General features: G+C 47.2%; 1 protein-coding gene across 1 annotated transcript in view; it reads left to right on the forward strand.

Annotated features, from left to right (window-relative positions):
- The window catches only part of LOC120840601, a 103994-nt gene that overhangs the window by 18216 nt on the left and 64431 nt on the right, over positions 1 to 21347 (forward strand). Inside the window, exons 5-6 of the mRNA XM_040211180.1 lie at positions 2061 to 2158; positions 20140 to 20211. Of these exons, the coding sequence (XP_040067114.1) occupies positions 2061 to 2158; positions 20140 to 20211 (170 nt within the window). The remainder of the gene's footprint in view (positions 1 to 2060; positions 2159 to 20139; positions 20212 to 21347) is intronic.

A 21347-nucleotide genomic window follows, 5' to 3' on the forward strand; every position in this document is an offset into this window, starting at 1 on the left:
GTAACTAGTTTAACATTTCTCATCAAAGTGCAATTTCTATTAAGATTGCTCTTTGATGCAATCATTATTGCATCAATGCTTTGATTGCACTATCATTATTATTACTCTCGGTAAAGTAACACAGAATAATGCATCGGTCTGTTTCGCCGCGGCACTGTCAGTAACAGTACCCTCCTAATGGTTTAGCACAGCTTTTTTTTTTTATTCTGTGTAAGTAGTCGCCAACGACTCTGAGCTTCTCGGAGTAACAGTGCAGGCCAACGGATCTCCAAGTGTTAGGTGTAGGACCATGCAGTCTGACAGATACGTATTTTGGCCAAGGTATTGTGTTACCCTGAGTTCTGCTGCATGCCAGGAGGTCCCAATGCAGCGTTTGCAAGAAGATAAAGTTTAACTTATGTACACAGGCATAAAAACCTGGAGGTCACGTATGTCACTTCATAGGAACCCAACAGCATGTGAATTGCTTACAGGCACTCTATGATGAAATGTTATGGCTCTGTGGTTAGGATCGCGGTTAGGATCGTATATTCTTTAGCACGCCGCCTCGTCTTCTGGTGCTACCCGCAGTAATGTGACAGCATACAGAGTGGAGTGAACGGAGAGCTTATGCACAAATGTTTTTTGTTTGTTTTTTTAACAGGAACTACTGATTGCATTGCACATTTGACTGACAACTGTTGTTGTTCTTTAACTCTTATTTTGGTACAATATTCCACCACAGTAACTTACCATGCCAGCGGGTTTTATTTCACTCAAATTTCAAGATTTATCTACGATTAGAACTAAGAGCTTGCGGAACGATAAGAGGGAAATTTACGGCATCCGCTCCCTTAATATTTCAGACCATGGCTCAAAAGAATTAGGTTTCGAAAGAAATATTTTACAAAATATCTTCTCGACATCTTAATGCCGTTTTACTTTGTGTGTGGCGACCCAACTTGTTTGCCTGCTGTAGAATAGACGCGCCCTAGGAGGAGGAAGGGAGGGGGTGAGGGAGGGAGGGGAGAGGAGAGGGATGGTGAGAGGGAATTCGTGTGTCATGTGGCGTAAATTTCACCGCTAAATTTAGCGGAGAAATTGAACTGCTTACATTACGTAACATCAGTCACGTGTTGTCGATTTCCACAGCTAAATCTAGCGGGAAAACTGGATGGGGGCTTATGTAATGCGACATAAATTTTCCCGCGAAATTTAATAGGGACACATATTGGTGTATGGGCCACGTGATGACAGGTCACGTGAGATCGATTTCCCCAAATATCTTGGCATAAAACTTAATTGGTTCATAAACCACGTGACCTCAAGTCACGTGACCCATCCGTTAGTTCAGTTTCTCTGCTAAATTTAGCGGGAAACGCACGGACGGAAGAACGGACGAACGGACGAACGAATGGACACAATTTTGGGATTAGGAATTCCGCGGAAATTAGCCCAAAGGGATAACTGGTGTCCCCACCATAGATGAGCAATTTGGCCCATGCAGTACGAATGACAGCCCGTAGTACTTAACATGCATCAGGTATTGGTGTTACTCCAATGCACTCCGGTGCAATGCTTATTCATATTAAAACAGGGCGAGGTGGTGATTGATTTCCGTATCCCTGGGGGTTCTGCAGCGCGTTTTTTCGTTCCAAATGCTCCAAGCTGCGATACGTTAAAATATTCGGCCATAGATATTACTTTTATTATTCTTGAGGAGACGACGGAATATTGTCACGGATGGCTGCATACAAATGGAAAACTGAAAACAGATGTTTCATGAGGCTACCTTATGCCTACAAACATAATAAGAAAGAACACAATAAAATCTAAAATTCCAATAGCTTGGCGTGATATGGTACTAATGAGGTGAAATAAACTGAACAATACGAGGCAAAAACTGAAGGTCCTTAAAGGCGGCGCCCATGCACAGCAGCTGAAATACGTCTATAATATTGGTTCTGGAACATGTTTGCCTGATATAAAAAAATTCGCTCAAACGCTAGTGTTTTCTACGTAAATTTAATGTAATGAACATTGATTGAAGCGACATAGGATATCTTACATTTTATTTTTAGTTCCCTGCACGGACCCTGTTAGCGTCACGGCGATAGCCACTGAACCTCACGAGGTGACCGTCACCTGGAGGAGCGAAAGCTTTGTGGAATACTTTGAGGTAAGTTATAGCAGTAGTTTTTTTGCGCATACCTTGTTAACCGTACTCAGGGGGTTCGGCTAACTAGTGCCGTTTTAAGGTTAGTAGCGCGTATCATGGCGAATTCTTGGGGCGTTTCGGAGCTCGCCGGGATCAGTTGACCAGATCCAGAATGGAGCACACGATCCGAACCGGGTCGCGCCGCCTACGGATCCCCAGTGGAATATGACCACCAGGGTGTCGAACCGGAACCGAACCGAACCGAAAAACGAAACCGAACCCTTAATTTTAGCCGAACCGGAACTGAACCGAACCGAAATCTTGGCCGCCATCTTGGAACTGAACCGGAACTGAACCGGAAAAAAAATATAACGGTAACCGGTTCAAAACGGTTCGCGGTATTTTTGTTTTTGTTTTTTTGTTTCCATTATTACAAAATGAGTGTTTGAGACGTAAAAATTGACAATTGTATTTCTATGTAGTCATCAAATGGTCATATATCGCGTGTGAAATTCCGGGTTTTCGTGGCGCTTTTGTATTGGCACTACCATTAATCATGTGTCACGTGGTCACGTGACGTCATGGTATCAAGACATGATGTCTAATAATGTCACGTCAAGTGGTCCCGTGACATAGTCGCGTGACTTACCGCGTCAAGTCTGCTTAAATTGAGAACGTCACTACATGTATTAGCGTTGCTGACATCGTGACGTCACATGCCGTCGCGACTTCTCACCACCAGTCACGTGACAGCGTGACGTCACGTGCCGTCGCGACTTCTCACCGCTTGCCATGTGGCACCATGACGTACTCGATTGTCATCAGCCCGAGTCGAGTGATCGGGTTCTTGACGATCAGCATCACCAAAACATTCGTGTTGAGCCAACACGAATGTTTCAATCAAAGATGAGAATAGCCGAACTCTAACAATGTCTAAAGCTCAACCCATGCTCCATTATTTGCCAAACCTATCGCATTATTATGAACACTGGCGGTATACAATTAGTGTCAGATCACATCGGCGCTTGTTTTAATAGCGAGTTGAGGCGGAGAAAGCTGTTTCTATCCTTTATTTTTTCTGCGGCTTCCAATCAACGGAGAGAAAGACTAATGGGTGTTTTTACAAGTCATCAACATCAGGGATTAGCTCTTAGCGGTACCTACTGAAAGTACAAAAATAGTTGCACGACCCATTTTACAGGTACCCATCATTGAGGCACCCAAACATGTTTTCGTTGTTGCTGAACTATCTCAGAACGCACTCCCCGAGTATAGATAGCACTGAAAGGACTAAGTATGGCTTATTAATCTGACGATAAATAGAACTACAAATGTGTACGGCAAGAATACCTGAAAAAACAAATATTCTAATGGCCTTAGAGGGAGAGCACCCAGAACTTCACAGTTTTAGGTGCAAAATAAAAGAAATAAAAAATTATTGTTATGAAATGACACAAATATAATTGACGAAATGGCACCCCGAAACGGAGGAGGGAGGGCCTCAGAAATAAAAAAAAATATATATATTATCTAGAAAAGCGCCGATAAAAAAAAAAGAAAGAAAGGGGGGGGGGGCAGGTATTTAAAAGCAAAACAAAAAAACACTGCATTGTAAAGGTTCCTCTCTTCCGCATCTTCGGTACAGAGGAGCAAACAGCGTGATCCCGCAAAACTACTTCCTTTGCAAAATCGCTCCTGCCAGAAAGTGCCTTTCGTGGTGCGAGACGCTCGCAACGTTCCGCACGACGCTGCACCATGCAAAAAGAATTTTTGTTTCTGAATACATGAGTTGCACTGAGCGCGAACCTTCCGCATCGTGCATTGTGCACCACCGGATTAGATTTTCTCAGCAAAAGAAATTTCCCTGTCCAGTAGCATAAAGTGTGAGATGTCACGCGCAAACCATATTAAACAATTTAGTTTTCTGGTGAAATGTGATATTCTCAACACAATACTCCTTTTCACTTTATGTGTTAGTGTAGCAGAGGCTACAAGAGCGAACTCCGGGCTTTCAGCGTCCTTGCCAAGCACGAGCGCTCGTGCAGTGAAAGCACTGTTCGCGCACGTAGCATCGGCAGCGTCTGAACTTAAAGCGACCCTGCAAAGAATTTTCGCCCATTTTTTAATTTGCATCGCATTCTCTCGAACTAGTCAGTGGGACTCTAGAAACACATTAAACATAAAATAAATAATAAATGTTTCGTATTTTGAACATAATAGGTGAAAGAAGTTCAAACTTTCGAGCACATTTTCTTTTGTTGATGACGTCCTTAGTCTGAACCAATAGAGAATCGAAACGACAAGAGCGTCCAACAACCATGCGCGATCTTCCCAAGTGTCGGAAATTAACATCCAGTTATGAAGATGCGAACACCCCACAAATTTGCGCGTGTTCCAAGCAAAAATTTGAGTGAGAGTGACGTGCTTGAAAGGATCAGAGGGGTCATGCGCACCTATTCAGCCAGTCCTACCTCTAAAATTCTATGTCGTCATTATCCGACGCTCTAGACCAATGTCGTCACTGAAGGCCCCTGTGAACACTGATAGACACGTCTTTCGAAGCAGCATTTGGTTTTCTTCGCCCCTTTGCACTGCCCCTTTAAAGGGCCACTGAAAAGAGAAATATATATATATATTTTTTTAACCGGCTGGTTGGGGCAGGCTTGTCGAAACATAAATTTTACACAAAACGTTTTTTCTTTTTTTTTTTTTTTTTTGTAAAGCAATATTGATTGCGCGAGACGCGATTTAGTCGGTAGCCACTTCCTTTCCACTTGCTTGGTACCGCGGCATTTCGAGCGCATGGAGGAAAGGTGGTTCGGCTTGGCGATCACATTGAGGTGGACAAGGCGTGTAACTATTTCGTTGAGGCGGAAAGAGGGTAGACCATTTTGTGACGTCATGGACTTTCCGCGCAGAATTTAAACGAAATCAAGCGCCGTGAACATTGCTCTGAACATTGTTTTCGGGTAAAAGTGATTTCTTGACGCGCGTGCCCCAGCCAGACTAATTAAAAAAAAAAAAAAAACATTTTTTTTTTAGTTAAACCGAAGTATAGCAAAAGGGGATGTCCAAATTACGTGCACAACAGTGCACCAAAAACCGAATATAGCATTAGCCTCCCGATAGAGTATTCCGCGAAGTTTCGAACTTGTGCTATATATGTGTAATTAGGAACATCATTGCATGCATCTCTATTACAGAAATACGCATCATAACCAACAAATTCCGAAACAGTTAGGTGCCCAAAGTTTCAAATCTGATACGGTTTTTTCATCAGGAGCGACTATTTTCACGTGAAGAGCAACAGCTTTTTTTCCTCTACGGTGTGTCGTTTGCATCACTCACTTTGTCTTCTTCAAGTGCCTGTCGACCTATTTAGCCCAGCCTATTGAAACGTCGGGCTTCTCACTGTTTAGGATTTCTTTTGGTGAAGGTCTGTATTTTTCAAAACCTAACCAGACGGAGCTCCATCAAACGTGTTTATGTTTAAAACATGCATCTCTATATATTTCTTTTTGCAGTAGGTAAGGCGTCGTGTAATAGTTTATTTAGAATACCACTGATTATCTCTCTTTCTGCACATTCGTTGTATTTGCCTTCAGATCTATTATGTGAGCAGACTCAACAGATAGCGTATTTTCGTGTATCGTCCTCCCGTGTCGGTCTCAAGCGGTTATGTGAACTTCATACAGTCAAATTTATTGATGACAATAAAAAAATTATTACTGCCTGAAGACTTCACATCATAAATAAAGGGCCGGTCACCCTTAAGATATATACATCATAAGTAAATACACACCCAAATTATTTGAAGTAGGCTCTGCAAATATTTTTCAGTGTTTTTATCCTCGATAGGCACGTCTCTAAGTGATTTTGGAGAACCTTAAACATTTTTTTTTCTTTTACTTTTTTTGTTTTGAAGTTGATTTAAATAAAATATGGGTTCCTGACGAATATTCAACTTCTAAAACAAATAGAAGTGTGTGGCCCCTTTGATGTGAAAAACAAACATTTTACGTGTCTGTGGGCTGGACGAAAACAAAGTACACAGTGGCGCTTGGCAGATCTATGACGATTGCGCACGCAGACCGTCAGAAAGTGACAAATTAAGTAACTGCGATGTCGAGTAGGGTATAAAATGCTACTTTGCTTTATTTAACAAAAAAAATAGCAAGGGTGATGCTTATTTGCAAATTGAAGTGACCGGCATCCTGTCAGGAGCAAACCTGAAACGCCAAGCTATGTCGAAAATATTCTCTTCGGTACGCGCTATTTTAGGCCAAATTCGATCTGAGTACGAAAGTCCCTCTTTTCCGCATGATTATTCGCCTACATCACGGTGCTGAGGGTAAACAATATTGGTCATGAAAGCAAAGGTTTTGACTGCCTCTCAGTGTTTCTATAGAAGGTAGACTGAAAGGGATTGTTTCTAAACTTTCCTATCATTTTGAAAATATTATGGGTTCTAGCTCAACTAGGTCGTCATCATATAAAATTTGAAACGTATTTTGTAAACTAGATTTCAGAATATATATGTTTAGGGTGGGCCCATTTCCTGATTTTATGCACAGTAATTAACTCCTAAGTTTTACAGTACAACAGGATCTGACATTTAATACTGCGACACAAAGTTGTACCAATCACGGGTATTTGTGACCTACAAGACTGATAACCTTTCGATTAAGGTAAAATATATGCGACTGAGGTAAAAAAGCAGATCTTGAGTGATATATGTTAGTCTAGCTTTTCTTTTACTGTTTCATCGCACTTAAATAACGCAATTTATTTTTGGTACCTGAAAATAGAAGTGGACTCTACGAATTATAAAAAGCTATATAGTACTTGTTTCACTGTTGAAATAGTACTAAGTGCTAAAAGAACCCGGAAAATATATTCTCAATATTGCGGTTCGAACCGGTTCGAACCTTTATTTCTGACTCCCCGGAACTGAACCGGAGCTGAACCGAAAGCCGTGAACCCGAACCGGAACGGTAACGATAAAAAATTCGGTTCGACACTCTGATGAACACTGCTCCGGGATCGGCGGATACCTTCCCGTCGTTCACCTGCCCGGGAATCCCCTTTCCGCGGCCTCCGCGGTCGCTTCGAAGATGTTTTCGCAATCGCGGTGCTAACACGTGTTCGGCGTACGAACGGCAGGAATGGCTCAGGAGCTTCTAGCAAAGATTGCCGGAATGCCGGAAGCTGCTCGAGCAACTTGACGACGAACTGTCTTCAAGCAGCAGCAGCAGTAAGGCGGGTGGTACAGGCGGCACCTCCCGAGCGGCCATTACGAATTCTTCTGAGGCGAGATGCCCCGCGAGAAGGAAAGTCACGTGTGTGCGCCGAGGGCTGGCCCGCCTGGTTTCTGGTTTAATCCGCCGAAATCGGCGGAGCGACTTTTCTCGGATCAAGATCGAGATCTGGAGCGGGAATTAATCCAAACGACCAGTGGAACACGTCCGTCTCGATCCCGATCACCCAGTAAAATAGGATCGCTCCGGAAAAGTCGATCGCGGCACGCTCCAACACGACCAGTGGAATTCGCCATAAGTAGTTGCGAGCTAAACGAAGAATCGGCGACTAAGAAGCGACTATGCCCGCGGATATTGGCGAAGGCGAAGCAAGCGGGTGTTTATCTTTTCAGGAGTATTATACTTCGTTAGCGCTGACGCTCAGCGATCATAGGAGTCAGAAGGGCAGTGGGCCACTAACCGCCCACTAAACACCTGCTAAAATGGTCCAACCCTCTTTAAAGCGTAAAATGTTTTTTAACTATTTACCCAATCCCCAAAATTATGTCCGTTCGTCCGCCTGTTCGTGCATTTTCCGCGCTTTTTAGCGGGGAAATTGACGTCACGTCAGCTAACGTCATGTGACGTATACACCAAGTGGAAAAGCAGATGTCATGTGGCTTTCACACCAATTAAGCTTCCCCGTTAAAAATGGTAAGAAAATTGACGGCACGTGGCCTAAACACCGATCCAGTTTCCCCGCTAAATTGAGTGGTGGAAATGGCTGGCACGTGTCATATACAGCAATTTAGTTTTTCTGCTAAATTTGGCGGGGAAATATACGTGACGTGAAGGACAATTCCCTCTCCACCTACCTCCAGCTCCCTAAGTCTCCCTCCGCCCCCTTTCTCGCCTTCTCCCCTTTCGTCGGCGATTGACGTTGGCGTTAAAACATAAACTATTTGTTTTACTGCCGTTTAATTACGACGCGCTCAGCATATGAGATAAGTGTCAGGTAGATTAAAGAGACATTAACACCACCCAAAATGTGTTTTTTTTTAATTTTTTGTTAGGCGATTTGTTATAGTGTCGGAAGACTACCCAATTAATATTTTGCTACAGAGTAACGCATATTTTTAATAAACCCCAAAAACGCAACTGCTCAAAACCGAAACCGAAACCTGCACACGGTGGTCGGAGAAACATAGAGGAGAGTGCAGGAAGTCACGTGGCTACAACCGATCGTGCTCATTTTTCCTTCCGTACCTTTTTTTTTCTTTTTTTTATCGCACGCAGCAGACGACGTGCCTTTCGGGAACCGTTTGCCGTACGATTGCTTTGCAGTTATGTTTGTTCCGCTCGCTGTTCTGTACTTCAAGATGAGTTGCTTTGTACATGGACGAATCGGAAATGAGTAGTGAGTGCCCGTGGAGAATTCCAGTGATTGATCTGAAAAGAATAACCCCAAGATGTTTCGTGAAGAGCTGCCTCACATGTCCTGCCTCTGAAAGTGGCATTGTGCGGCAGAGTCTGCACAAGTTTCCTAAAGATCAACTGGATCGGGACAAATGGCTGGCTACGATTCCTGCAGAACAGTTACGGGCACCTCGGAAAGCGGATGCTACCTGATTTATATGCTCCTTCCATATTGTGGAAAGTAATTACATTGAGTTCGCAGGTGTTTAAAAGGGAATCCCATACCACTTAGTTCATCAACGTGTCGTCGACAACATGTGTTTTTTTCTGTGGTAATTGTAAAAAGAGAAATGTAAATATCGCAAAATGTTTACAAAAAGAAAAATTGTACGTTCATTTTAGGGATCTAACCTGCGCCCGCAGCGTTGGAAGCGACACCTTTCTACTGAGCTACTGGGGAAACTTTTGTTTCGTAGTAATGCAGCCTGTCGACTGTAGGTCTGAAAGTTTGCTGCCGATTTCCCTCCAGTAAGGGCCCTCCCGGTTCGAAGCAGGCAGTACCGCACATTGGCCACATTCGCACCTAGTAAAGAAATCGTACGCTCGTACATTCAACTCGAAGTACGCACTTCGTGCTTGACATTTGCACGCGCGATGTCTTCAGCCACGAGAAGGGGCGACGGCTCGGCGAAGTCTTGTTGCAAATCGGCTTGGTGGTCGGGCGTGTCGTACGGGATGAATACCAATTCTTTTGATCGGTCCAGAATCTATCTTTCGAAGGACGCCAGATTTGCTGGTACCGTGAACGACAGTAGAGGTCGCACGTCCGTCGTCCGCTGCCATCGCCGTCCAGCCCGCGAGCCCCGCGATACGCGATACGACGCCATGTTGAAAATTATGCAGCGAACGCGCAGAATGCTTCTCGTTCTCTGTGGAACTTTTTTTTTCAACCAAATTATTTGCAGCTTTTGAGAAGCCACAAAAGAAATGGTTTCTATATTTCTTTCTATTTTTATATTGAGTGTGCTCTTTCAATTGCCCATGACTTTGATTACATTTGGCGGTTGTGTCTAAACTTTAGAAAACGGCCCGTGACCACGGAGAAGAGAGTGAGCGCGACTCAAGGGGGCCACTTCTCGATCTGCAGTTTTCGGGCGGAAAGCAACTGAATTCCGAGCCGCAAATTCTGTTCTCGGTAATTGGGCTCTCATATGTCATTTACTACCAAAAAACGTCGGCCAGCATACATATCCTGTCAGTGTACCTTTAAGTGAAGTCGATAATTTTGTCTTTGCATACACTTTGCCAAATGAAATAGAAGGGCCCCAGTGTAGTGATCACCCGTACGTTTTGCTGAAATTGAATGTCAAGCACCACTTCACGAACCTGTATAGACAGACCTTCATTGAAACTGATGTGATCTTGAATCAACTCCGCTGAACTCGGCTGATTTCCATGTAGATAGCTCCTATCCGGCATCACGTAATGCGAGCCGGGCACTCTCAAGCCGCCTGTGACATACTTTTTTCACCGAGATTGTCCCGACCTTTGTGTTGAAATAATTAAAATAAACATTGTAGGGTCCGGTGCCACTGCTCGCCCGCAAGAAAGACACGCAAGTCAGGACATAGCAAAAACACACCTTTACTTCGTTCCGGTCCCTTCGAGTATGCCCCGCCGAGCCCCTCGTGAGCCACGCACAAGACGCTCGAGCTCGCGCCCCGTGCCCACGGTTTGTATCGGCCACTGCCGCGCTACTGCACACTCCGCATGTCGCTTGCCACACACTTCCCCCCTCCCCCCGCCCCCCCCCCCCCCCCCCCCCCAGCCCGCGGCGTTAGGAACTGTTCTCAGAGTTGCTCGTCGTCATCAATGTTTATCGCGATCTCCGCAGCAGCTGGTGGTGACGGGTCTGCGTGGGATGGGGGGCGGAGGAGAGCAGGACGGAGCCTCCTGATAACGGCGATGGCGCGTGCTAGATCGTCGTCCCTCATCCTTTCGAGGTGTAAGATGGCTGCCCTTGCGGCGGCTGCTGACTCCCGCGAGCGATGAAGTGCTCCAGCTCTGTGGGTACGGCGGTGGATTTCTGGCACCTCGCAGAGCGGACACAGGAGTCGGCGCTCGTCTTCCGTGTAACTTTGTGGTGGGTTCGCCGGGCGGTGGGTGTTCAGCGGGAAGCCTCTGAAAGGTTCAGGCACTTGGGCGTCCATGTCAACCGTCAAAGGGCGCGGCTGGTCGTGCCAAGCGAGGCTGGACGACCAGGCCACTGGGTGTCCGTGGTTGTCGAGGGTGCCCAGGTGGCGGTAGACCGCTGGTGCGATTGTCTGGATCCCCGGCGGTGGTGGTTGTTCGGGTTGTCTCGTCCCCCTGGGCTGGTAGTAGTGTCTGGGTCGCCAGTGCCGGGGTGGTGATGGGGACCGTCCGGCAGCCTGATTGACTCGCGGCATGCTTGGAAATCAGTAATAAAAAAACAGGATGTCAGTAATGTCCATTACAAAAAAAGCAAACGTCTTCTACGTAAACGCAAGAACAGGTGAGCTAAGCTCGCGAGAACAGTCAAATGTATACCGCTCAAAGTCGCGCGCAATCAATCAAAATAGGCGGTAAAATGCTGGTTCTCGGCTAAACCCATTGTAATCTTCTTTCTATAATCTTCGTCTTCGTCACCGACGTTGAAGTCTTCGAGAGCGTAGGCGGTAAACTAAGTACCAGCCAGATCAGCAACACTTCCCACCTGCGAGAGAAGTTCATCAGCCGAATCATAATACTGCTTGAGGTCGGTGACATGAACAGGTCCCGTGAGTCGCCGAGACTCACAGTCGACGAGCGTGTACGTGAGGCGTGAAGCTTTCTCACGTACTCTATATGGACCGTCCCACCTATCAGCCAGGGATGCCGTGAAACCTCTGGCTGCGTTACTAAGTGGGTGTGTCCGGCGCAGCACCAAGTCTCCAACGTGGAATTGCACGTCCCGGTGACCTCGGTTGTACTGCTCAGCCTGTTGCAGTCGGGCGACGTCCAAGCTCTCCCGGGCATAACGAACGATGTCCCTGAGTCTTAGTCGTAGATTGCCTGCAAACTGGCCATAGGAGCGAGAAGCACCCGGATCGTCGACAGAATAACTATTTTCGAGCGGGAAAGTCAGCTCTTTGCCAAAATTAAGGCGCGCGGGTGTGAAACCTGTAGATCGGTTAACCGTGGTTCGGGTTGCGAACGCAAGTTCTGGAAGCTTCGCATCCCAATCCCGGTGGCGCTCGGTGTGAGCGATCAACATCGACTTCAAATTTCGGTTTACCCGTTCGGTAATATTTGCCTGCGGGTGATAGGGAGACGTCCGCCTGTGTTGTATGCCCAATGCGGCACATGAGTCTCGGAACACTTTGCTGGCAAAATAAGTAGCGTTGTCGCTAATCAATTTTGAAGGAAATCCGAAGCGTGTGAACGTTTCCATCAGACACGACCAGATTTTCTTGGACGTCAGCGATCGCAATGCAAATAGCTCCACCCACTTGCTAAAATGATCCGTGGCAACCAACAGGTACTGGTTGCCACGCGGACGGCGTGGGAAAGGGCCCATGACGTCGACAGCGACGCATTCCCATGGGGATCGACTTACGACTGGCTGCATTAGACCAGGGGGCTGACCACCGCGCGGTTTGGCTTTCTGACAAACCGGGCATGAACGAGCGTACCTCAGCACGTCCTGACGAATTCCTGGCCAAGTTGCAGTACGGCTTAACTTTTCAAAAGTCTTGCAGCCACTACTGTGACCAGCCAAAGCGGAGTCATGGTAGTATCTAATGAATGACGTGCGAAGTCGGCGAGGTATCACGGCTCGAAATGGAGTATCTGTGGAGCCACCCTCCTCGTCGTCGATCTGAGGTATGTACCGGAGCAGCAGACCGTCTTTGGCCAGTAAGTACGAGTCTAAACCCATGTCAGCGTCTCTGTTGCCACGTCGGTCACGTGAAGACAACCACTCAGAGACCCTGCGACAAAGTCCATCGTTCTGCTGTGCAGCCCGAAGCTCATCTCTGCTAATCAAAGTACCCCAGCGGGAGCCAGCATCTATTGCAGCCAAATCATTGGCATACTCGGGCACGTGCTCTTCGCCGAGCGGAGCGCGCGACAAAGCGTCTGCAACTTTGTTTTGTGAGCCTGGCTTGTGCACAACGGTGTAGTCATATTTTTGAAGCGTCAGTGCCCAGCGTGCTAATCGACCTGCCGGATTTTCCAAACGCTGAAGCCAGGACAAGGCTGCATTATCCGACTGGATCACAAAGCGCGCGCCATCAAGATACATATTGAATTTCTGCAGGGCGAATATGATGGCTAGGCACTCAAGCTCGCAAACGTTGTAATTCCGCTGAGCTGGTGTCAACGTATGGCACGCAAACGCTACGGGTCGTAAGACACCATCAATGTCTTGAAGCAGCACAGCACCTAAACCGTAGCCGCTCGCGTCGGTTTGCAGCACAAACCGACGGTTGAGGTCTGGGAGCTTCAAAGATGCTGTCTCAGCAATAGCTCTGGACAGTTGAAGGAAGGCATTTTGCTGTGCCTCCGCCCAATGCCACTTGACGCCTTTGCGCAGCAGTTCGTTCAGAGGCCGCGTTATCTCTGCACAGTGGGGGATAAACTGGCGATAAAATCCAACCATTCCCAGAAATCGCTGCAAACCCTTTGCATCATGGGGGGGGAGGAAACTCAGTTATGGCCCTCAGCTTATCCTCGTTAGGGCGAAGCGATCCATCGTCGATTACAAAACCGAGCAGGTTAATCTTGGATGTTGCCAGTTGCATTTTTCCCGGGTGAACTGTCAAACCAGCATTCTGCATGCGTTCGAGTATAGTCCGAAGGTGCACAAGATGTTCTTCGAACGAGCGTGAGAAGACTACTACGTCTTCCATATACGCCATGGCGTAGTTGTGTCGTGCGTCTCCAAGCACAATGTCCATAAGACGCTGGAATGTGGCAGGAGAGTTGCTCAAGCCGTAAGGCATGCGCACAAACTCGTACAATCCTCTGAAGCACGTGAATGCGGTTTTCTCGATGTCAGCAGGTTCGACCTCTATCTGGAGGAAACCGCGACTGCAGTCAAGAGTCGTGAAAAAGCTCGCGTTTCCCAAGTTGCACATGATCGACTCAATCGACGGGTACGGGTACGCGTCACGAACGGTTACCGCATTCAGGCGTCGATAGTTGACGCAAAGCCGAGCCGTTCCATCCTTCTTGGGGGTAAGGACGATCGGGAAGGCCCAAGGGCTCTGTGACTCACGTACTGCGCCCGTGTCGATCATCTCTTGGAGTGCCTTGTCCAGCAGGGCTCGCTTGTGTACGCTGATTGGTCGAGGGTTGCAGCGTAGAGGCCGTGTATTCCCGGTGTCAATTGAATGCTTTAAGACACCGGTTCTGCCGGGGTTCTCCATGAACATCGGCGAAAACTCCTCAAGGAGTCTTTGGAGACGCCGCTTTTGCTGGTCCGTAGCAGGACACTTCTGCAAAGAATCGCTTACCGCACATGGGAGTCGCAAAGCATGCGTTCTAACGCCAACGTTATCGACACTGACGATACAATCCTCTCGTCTGGTAAATGGGATCAGTTTCGTGTCACTACCTAACCGGTAGCCTTTGTTCGGAAAGTCCAGAACCAGGTTCTCCCCGAAAATGAAATCTCGTCCCAAAATAATCGGTACCGTGAGACCAGGTAAGCAAACGAAACGCTGACGGCGTTTTTTCTCGTTGAACTCGATCTGTAACCTCACCGCTTGACTCGCGAGCATTTCTGGTCCTGACGCTAGCTGTAAGCGCACGTTAGTCTCACGCAGGTTAGCTTTCTGCTCTTTGCAGCGTTCAATCAGGTAGTCCCCAATAAGTGACAGACTCGCACCGGTATCAATCAGCGCTGCCACAGCTATTCCAAGCACTGTAACTGTCATACGAGGCTCAATTAGCTCAGGGTCAGGCTGGATTCGACATACCGATGGTAGTGCTGCCGAGTTGTCCATGGTCACCGCGGTCGGCGGGCGCTCAGGGGTCAACGCCGTCGGCCGTGCTGGTTTTCCAAGACCGCAGGGCGGTTGCCCACCAAATCCGGGCAGTCTCGGCGGAAGTGACCTTGTCGGCCGCAGCCAAAGCAGCTCACCGAAATGCGGCGGTCAGTGTCGCGTGTCTGGCTGCTTAGAGCCTGTCGTTGTGGCCTGTTGGTTCCCTCGTTGGGCCAGCGATCCGCGCCCCGGAGCGAATCACGGGGGAAGGACCTTAAACGGCTTTCACCCTGCCGTAGTCTTGATCCAGCCGGCCAGGCACTAGGCCGGGGGTCCAAGCCACCGGGTGGTGCTCTCCCGCGCTCCCGCTGTCCAAAGGCGTAGGGGTCCAGCGCGCGGGGGGGAAGGACCGCGCCATACTCCTGGGGTTGGCGCTGAGTCGGACCTCCTCTGGGCCCGGGAGCTGACCAGGCACAGGACGGTTCGAGAGCTTCCTCGGGCAACGGTGGCGGCCGGTACTGGAGCTCTGCCAGAAGCGTCTCTTGGATGCCGCGAGCGTCCCGGGCCAGGTGCTCAAGGGTCTCGTAGGTGCGGCCATGTAGGTAAGCTCGGAATCTGGGATGGCTCTGCTGTACGACCCGAGCAACCCTGTCCGACTCCGGTGTCGTTGGGCAGGCCCTATCGAAGAGCTCCTGCATCACCCGGACGTATTCGACCAGGGTCTCGTCCGGGTGCTGGGTTCGGCGCTCCAGTTCTCGCTGGACTCGAGACTGGTACCCAGGCGGAAGAAATTCGTCCTGGAACCTCCGCCGAAAATCTTCCCAGGACAGGAACGGGGCCACGATGCGCCACCAGCGGGCTGCACTCGCCTGCAACGCAAGGGGCAAAACGCGCGCGAGGACGTATTCGTCCGAGGCGCCCGCAGCAAGCTTGTAGGCCGCCAGCTCTGCGAGGAAGTCGGCCACGGACTTCCGGTCGTCGTAGCCGGTGTAGGTAGGGACCGGCACCTGGGGACGCGGGCCACGACCTTGAAGTCCCGGGTCAGTCAGCAGCAGACGTTGTGTGACCGTGTCACATAGGTTGGCCACCCGAGCCATAAGGCCTTCCGCGTCCGGCTCGTCTCCGCTCTTGGCTTGGTCAGCGGCGGCTCTGCGGCGGCTCATCGCGAAAGTGGCCGCGAAAAGGAAAAAGCACAAAAACCGAACAAGAAAGAACACAAAAGAACAGAAAAAGAACATCTAATATACACTATGCACACTAGAGACGAGGGCCAAGCCGCGATGGCAAAGGTGGCGTCCGGTGGCCGAAGCCTAGTCGAACGGCCACGTAGGCCTAACGGGCAGGGCAAAGTCAAAACGGGAAAAACCCGGCTAAAACGCCTAAAATGGGCTAAAAGACCTGCGGTCCATCCCACGGGAGAGCAGTAGGCCCCGCGTTAAGCGCCAAATGATGTAGGGTCCGGTGCCACTGCTCGCCCGCAAGAAAGACACGCAAGTCAGGACATAGCAAAAACACACCTTTACTTCGTTCCGGTCCCTTCGAGTATGCCCCGCCGAGCCCCTCGTGAGCCACGCACAAGACGCTCGAGCTCGCGCCCCGTGCCCACGGTTTGTATCGGCCACTGCCGCGCTACTGCACACTCCGCATGTCGCTTGCCACAACATTTAAATTGCAACTCAAGAATTGTGACCGCACTTCTAAGACTCCAGAAATGAAACAGCTAGAGCATGATGTAGTTTCTTTAAATTCAGAAATGAACTAATCAAGCAAATATTTCTATTCCAAAAACGATTAACAACGTCTAATACATTATTTATTTGTTTATTTATGTACTCATTTATTTATTTGTCCAGACTGCAAGAATTTTATATGAACGCAAAGTTAGAAAATGCATGCAACAAAAATAACAAAAACCTAACATACCAGTTCAGTACACGCAAACTAATTGAGAAATAAATGTTTGAGTAGCTCGTCCTTAAAAATGGTAGTGATTATAAATTGAAAACTTTTAAGAAGATTATTCCATTCGCTTTTCTGTTAGGAAGAAGGACGATTTAAATAATCTGGTTCAACACCAAGGTTCGATGATTGTTGGTTCGTGTTTGTTTCTTGTAGACCTAACTTCGTTAATTTCCGCATGATCGTTCATGCGAATTAGCAAATTACCATTATCAATATTATAAAAAAAAACTTAAGTCGATCTGTTTGTCCTCGTGTCGGAAAACCGGGCTCTGCTGACAGGACATAGAATTCAGATATTTCTCATAAAACTGCAGCGACGCAAACCGTAATGCTTTTTTTGCACAGCCTCGAGTACATAAGAAAACAAGTTGGTGAGGGGACCCCATATAATATTAGCGTATACTTGCATAGGTCTAATTATAGATAGATAAGCCTACAACTTTGTCTCTGTCGTACAGTGAGAAAGGTAGAGTAGGGGATCTTTTGTTGCTCGGTCACCTTGCGCCGTCAGGGTTGCCAGGTCCGGATGGGTTGACGGACTCTGTTGTGGGAAGCTGGCTCGGGTCTTGCCGGAGACGAAGTTGCTTCCCTTGGCCCTCGACGACTAATTCGGTTCAACTTGGAAATTACTTTTCAAGAAACAATTTAATACATTTGTATCGAATGAAAATACAAAGATAAACAATGCTGCAAAAGGGTAACTTCCCCTGAACGGGGTTGGGTGTTAGCTTATCCAAGCTCGGGAGTTGGCTGGCTCGTGTGATTACGTCCCGATTACGGGGTCCAATGTCCCTCAGAATCCCACGACCTGACTGGATTACGGAGCGTCAGCCCTCGAGCCCCAGCACAAAACTAAACTCACTCGCTGAGTTTCCCATCGAAGTCACTCGTTGGTCCGTCCCCTTTTAGTGGACCGGGGAATCCTCGACGCGTCGTGAGACAGGCGTTTCCCACCGCCAGCCAATCTGCTCACTTTCTCGCCACGTGGCAATTGCTTATATTACCGGGTGGGAACCCACGGTCTGCGCACATCTCACGGTCAAAGGTCGGGCTAGTTCGGATGCAAGCAAAACCATTTCTCGCAAGGCGAAGCGGACCACCGACCCCGTTTGTGGATAGCGCCGACTAATAAAGTCATCCCGCACTCGGGCGAGAAAGACTAAACCGATGTAAACGCACCGTGTAAACAGCGCCGACCAGAGCCACCGCGTTCTGGTGGTGGTGGGTGGTATAACTTTATTTTCCCGGCCTGGAACGCACGCTCCGATTCTCTCAGCAGAAAACGCGCGTTCCGAACCTTGCGTCGTAAAGTACGCCTGTCTCTCGAGGTCGCCCGCCAAGGGAAGTGTTTACACTAATGCTTTCCCCCCAGTCAAATCTCCCTGGTGCGAGCGGCCCACCCGCGGACCCCTCGTCGATCCTTACAGGTAGCGTTTAAGTAACCACAGTTTCTGCAAAGCTTTCTGGGCGATAAAGTTTACAAGAGTGCTCCCGATTATTTCATAAGTAATTGAAACAGCAAGATATCAAATAGATTAACTGTCACAAGTGGTTCAGGAGCAATTGAGTACGTAAAAGACTAATGGTGAAGATCTTCGCGTAGGAGACATTCGAACACACTTCTTGAAATTCAATACCATTTTCATTTTACACACCTTGAATTAGGTGAATCGACAGTGATTCAGCTCTAACGGATCTGACAGTGTGTTTACACTAGAGAATAAGACGCAATCCTCAGCAAATAAAGGCGACTTTGCACGGGTGAATTTTGTACCTTGAAATCATTGATGAAGAATAAAAGCAAGAGCGGTCCCAGGACGACTCCTTGAGGTACGCCCGAGAGGTGTAATATCCTGAGCAAACAAATCGCTTGATGTGGACATTACCATTATCCAGAGCATCAGATAAAATGTGAGTTAAACATTCGTTACCTAGCTTATATACCCCTATCGAACCAAAAACAACTATTCTAAATTTCTTATGAAAGCAAAGCACGACGCTTTCAGGAAACACACATAGCTTCACATGCGAAGTATTTCGGTCCCAATCCTTAAGATCCTAAATGCACTCTCACAAATATACATTGCGCTATACTCGTTTGAAATATTCCGCACTATTATTTAGCGAACTTTAGTTCTGATAAATAATTGGGCTCAATGTGCAGAACAGGCTGACGCTGCTTCCTGCACCTCCTACCTCCTCACATGTATCCGGTACGCCGACGGTGAAAATATGTTACAAAATTAACTGCAAATGTCGTCGTGTACATATTGATGGCATGAAATTAGATTGTAATTGTAATCATCGGGAGGCGCTTTAAAAAATAAGGTGAGGAACGCGATGAAACGCGACGAAAAACACGAATGCAACGCCTTCGACAAGGTACACAGGGGAGAGACGAGCGACGAATTAAAGCCACCTTATGGCGGCTGCGTCACGTGGTTCCAAGATGGCAGCGTTCATGCGACGGAGGCTGAAAAGGTCTATCTCTCCCCATTCTCCTACGGTGTTTTCCCTCTCCCTCCCTTCCCTTTTATTCCCGTCTTTTCCTCTCTATTTTCTCATCCTTCTCGCTTCTACCAATCCCTCTCCTCACCCTCCTAGAGTGCCCTGTCTTCCTCTCCATTTGCCTCCCACCCCCCCCTCACCCACGCAAACACACATGGTCAAGTGACATACCAAATACGTTTCCACAAAACGGATAAAAATAAAGGGTCTTTAATCCCGCAACGATTGTTTAATATCGACCAAGCAATTGAAACAATCGCACTATGAACTACATCTCATGTTGTATAGGACTTTGATGTGAAACGTAGTGTTAATTTATGTTAGTCGTATTCTGAGTCGGTTAAGGCGATCAAGCTCTAAAGTGAAAAATCAGTAACTGACGTAGGCGTTCCGAAACCCCGTCTCGGAATCAAAAAGTGACAGAACCTTCTTTCAAGTCCATGTGGACGTTTTAGCAATCTACGAGTATATGTAGAATTATTTTCCTATGTTTATCAACAAAATGTCTCACGCTAAATACACAAGGGAAAGGATAAATCTATGTTTTTTTCGTGGCGACGGTACATTTCTATTTGGATTTTTCCAAGTGTTCGCGACAGTTTTTTTTAGAATTCAGGAACGTCACGGGTTACGGCTTTGAAATGGGTGCTGGTTTTACAATACTAAATTAATCACACGTAAATTAATGAATGTAAAAAAAAAACGACTTGCGCATGTAATATGAACGGCTGCACTCTTTTATCTTGCGGATGCTTGAACATCCATGTCGGAATGTTCTAATCGTTAGTTAGCAAGACGGCCATTTATACGAGGCTTCGGGGAAGCATGAACAATTCATTACATTGTTTCAAACCTCAATTTTTTTACACAGTTTTGCAATTGGTATTTTCAGATTTCAGCCATTTCCCTGGATACCTCTCAAACAGACAAGAAGGAACAAAGTGTACCAGACGACGATGAAGCCGTACGTTTTTGACCTTGTTCTGTTCAAACGCGTGGGAGCCTGCCTGATGCTTGTCAGGAAGGCTGCGTTAAAACTATCTTATTTCACTAGATCGAGCAAAAACTTCGTTTGCCATCGGAGAGATATTAACCATAATTATTTTCAAAGCTGTTTCCAGCCAAAAATGGAATTTATTTCCCTGCTCCTAGATTTGCAAAAACACTTGCCTTATTACGTGTCATATGGAAGGGGGAGGGGGGGGGGGGAGAGGCCATGCGGTTGCCTTTTGTGACGGCCCGCCAGACAACCGTACTTCTTTTCAGTTACTTGGGACACCCGGCAAATTGCTCTTCACCCAATATTGAGAAGGGAAAGTCCATCCAGATGAGGATACTTAAAAACATCACCTTTTTTTTTTCTGATGATAGCATGGCTTAACCAGCACAGTTATCATACGTATTTTCTTTTCCGCTGAATTACAGCATCTCTAAGCAGATTTTTATAGAAAGAATTGTTAAAATGTTCAAAATTAAGCATTGAGCTTGACATGACAGCGTGCGCGGCCCTCTTCACGATGTGTCTGATTTTATTTTATTTTATTTTTTAAATTGTATTCACTTTTCTAGAAAGAGAAGGTTGTGCAGTCACCAGAGTCTAGGACGTGCTGTCACCTCATGACTACACGCACGCACTTCTCTGTTAGCTGGTGCCGCACACCTGTTCTTGATAATGCGGCTAGCATATATCAACCCGTCTCTTCAAGTATGGATCGACAGCTTCTGTCGAGCATTCTTACGGACGCGTGCTGACCAAGTTTAAACCTTTTTTTTTTTTTTTTGTACTTCCCCTTTTTCGCACCGAACGTGTGGGAAAGTAGTTTGCCATATCATGGCTTTTGGTCGAAAAAAAAAAGGATACAATTTTCATAACTTCATTAATTGCCGTACTCGACCCGACGAATTAAGGCTATAGATTTTTTTTTCAAGTCTTCGCTAATGATTTATAATAATTTTTAAAGCTTTCGCTGAGACGCACACCACAAATTTTTCGCGATTTTTAGTCAGCTAGAACAAACACACAATAGGTCGTAGTCCGTAGCAGGTGTATCACTCGTTTCAGGGATATTAAAGTGTCGCGGAATTACTACGCGTCGATAT

This window comes from Ixodes scapularis, unplaced genomic scaffold, assembly GCF_016920785.2.
Source record: "Ixodes scapularis isolate PalLabHiFi unplaced genomic scaffold, ASM1692078v2 PGA_scaffold3__209_contigs__length_174095766, whole genome shotgun sequence".
NCBI lineage: Eukaryota > Metazoa > Arthropoda > Arachnida > Ixodida > Ixodidae > Ixodes > Ixodes scapularis.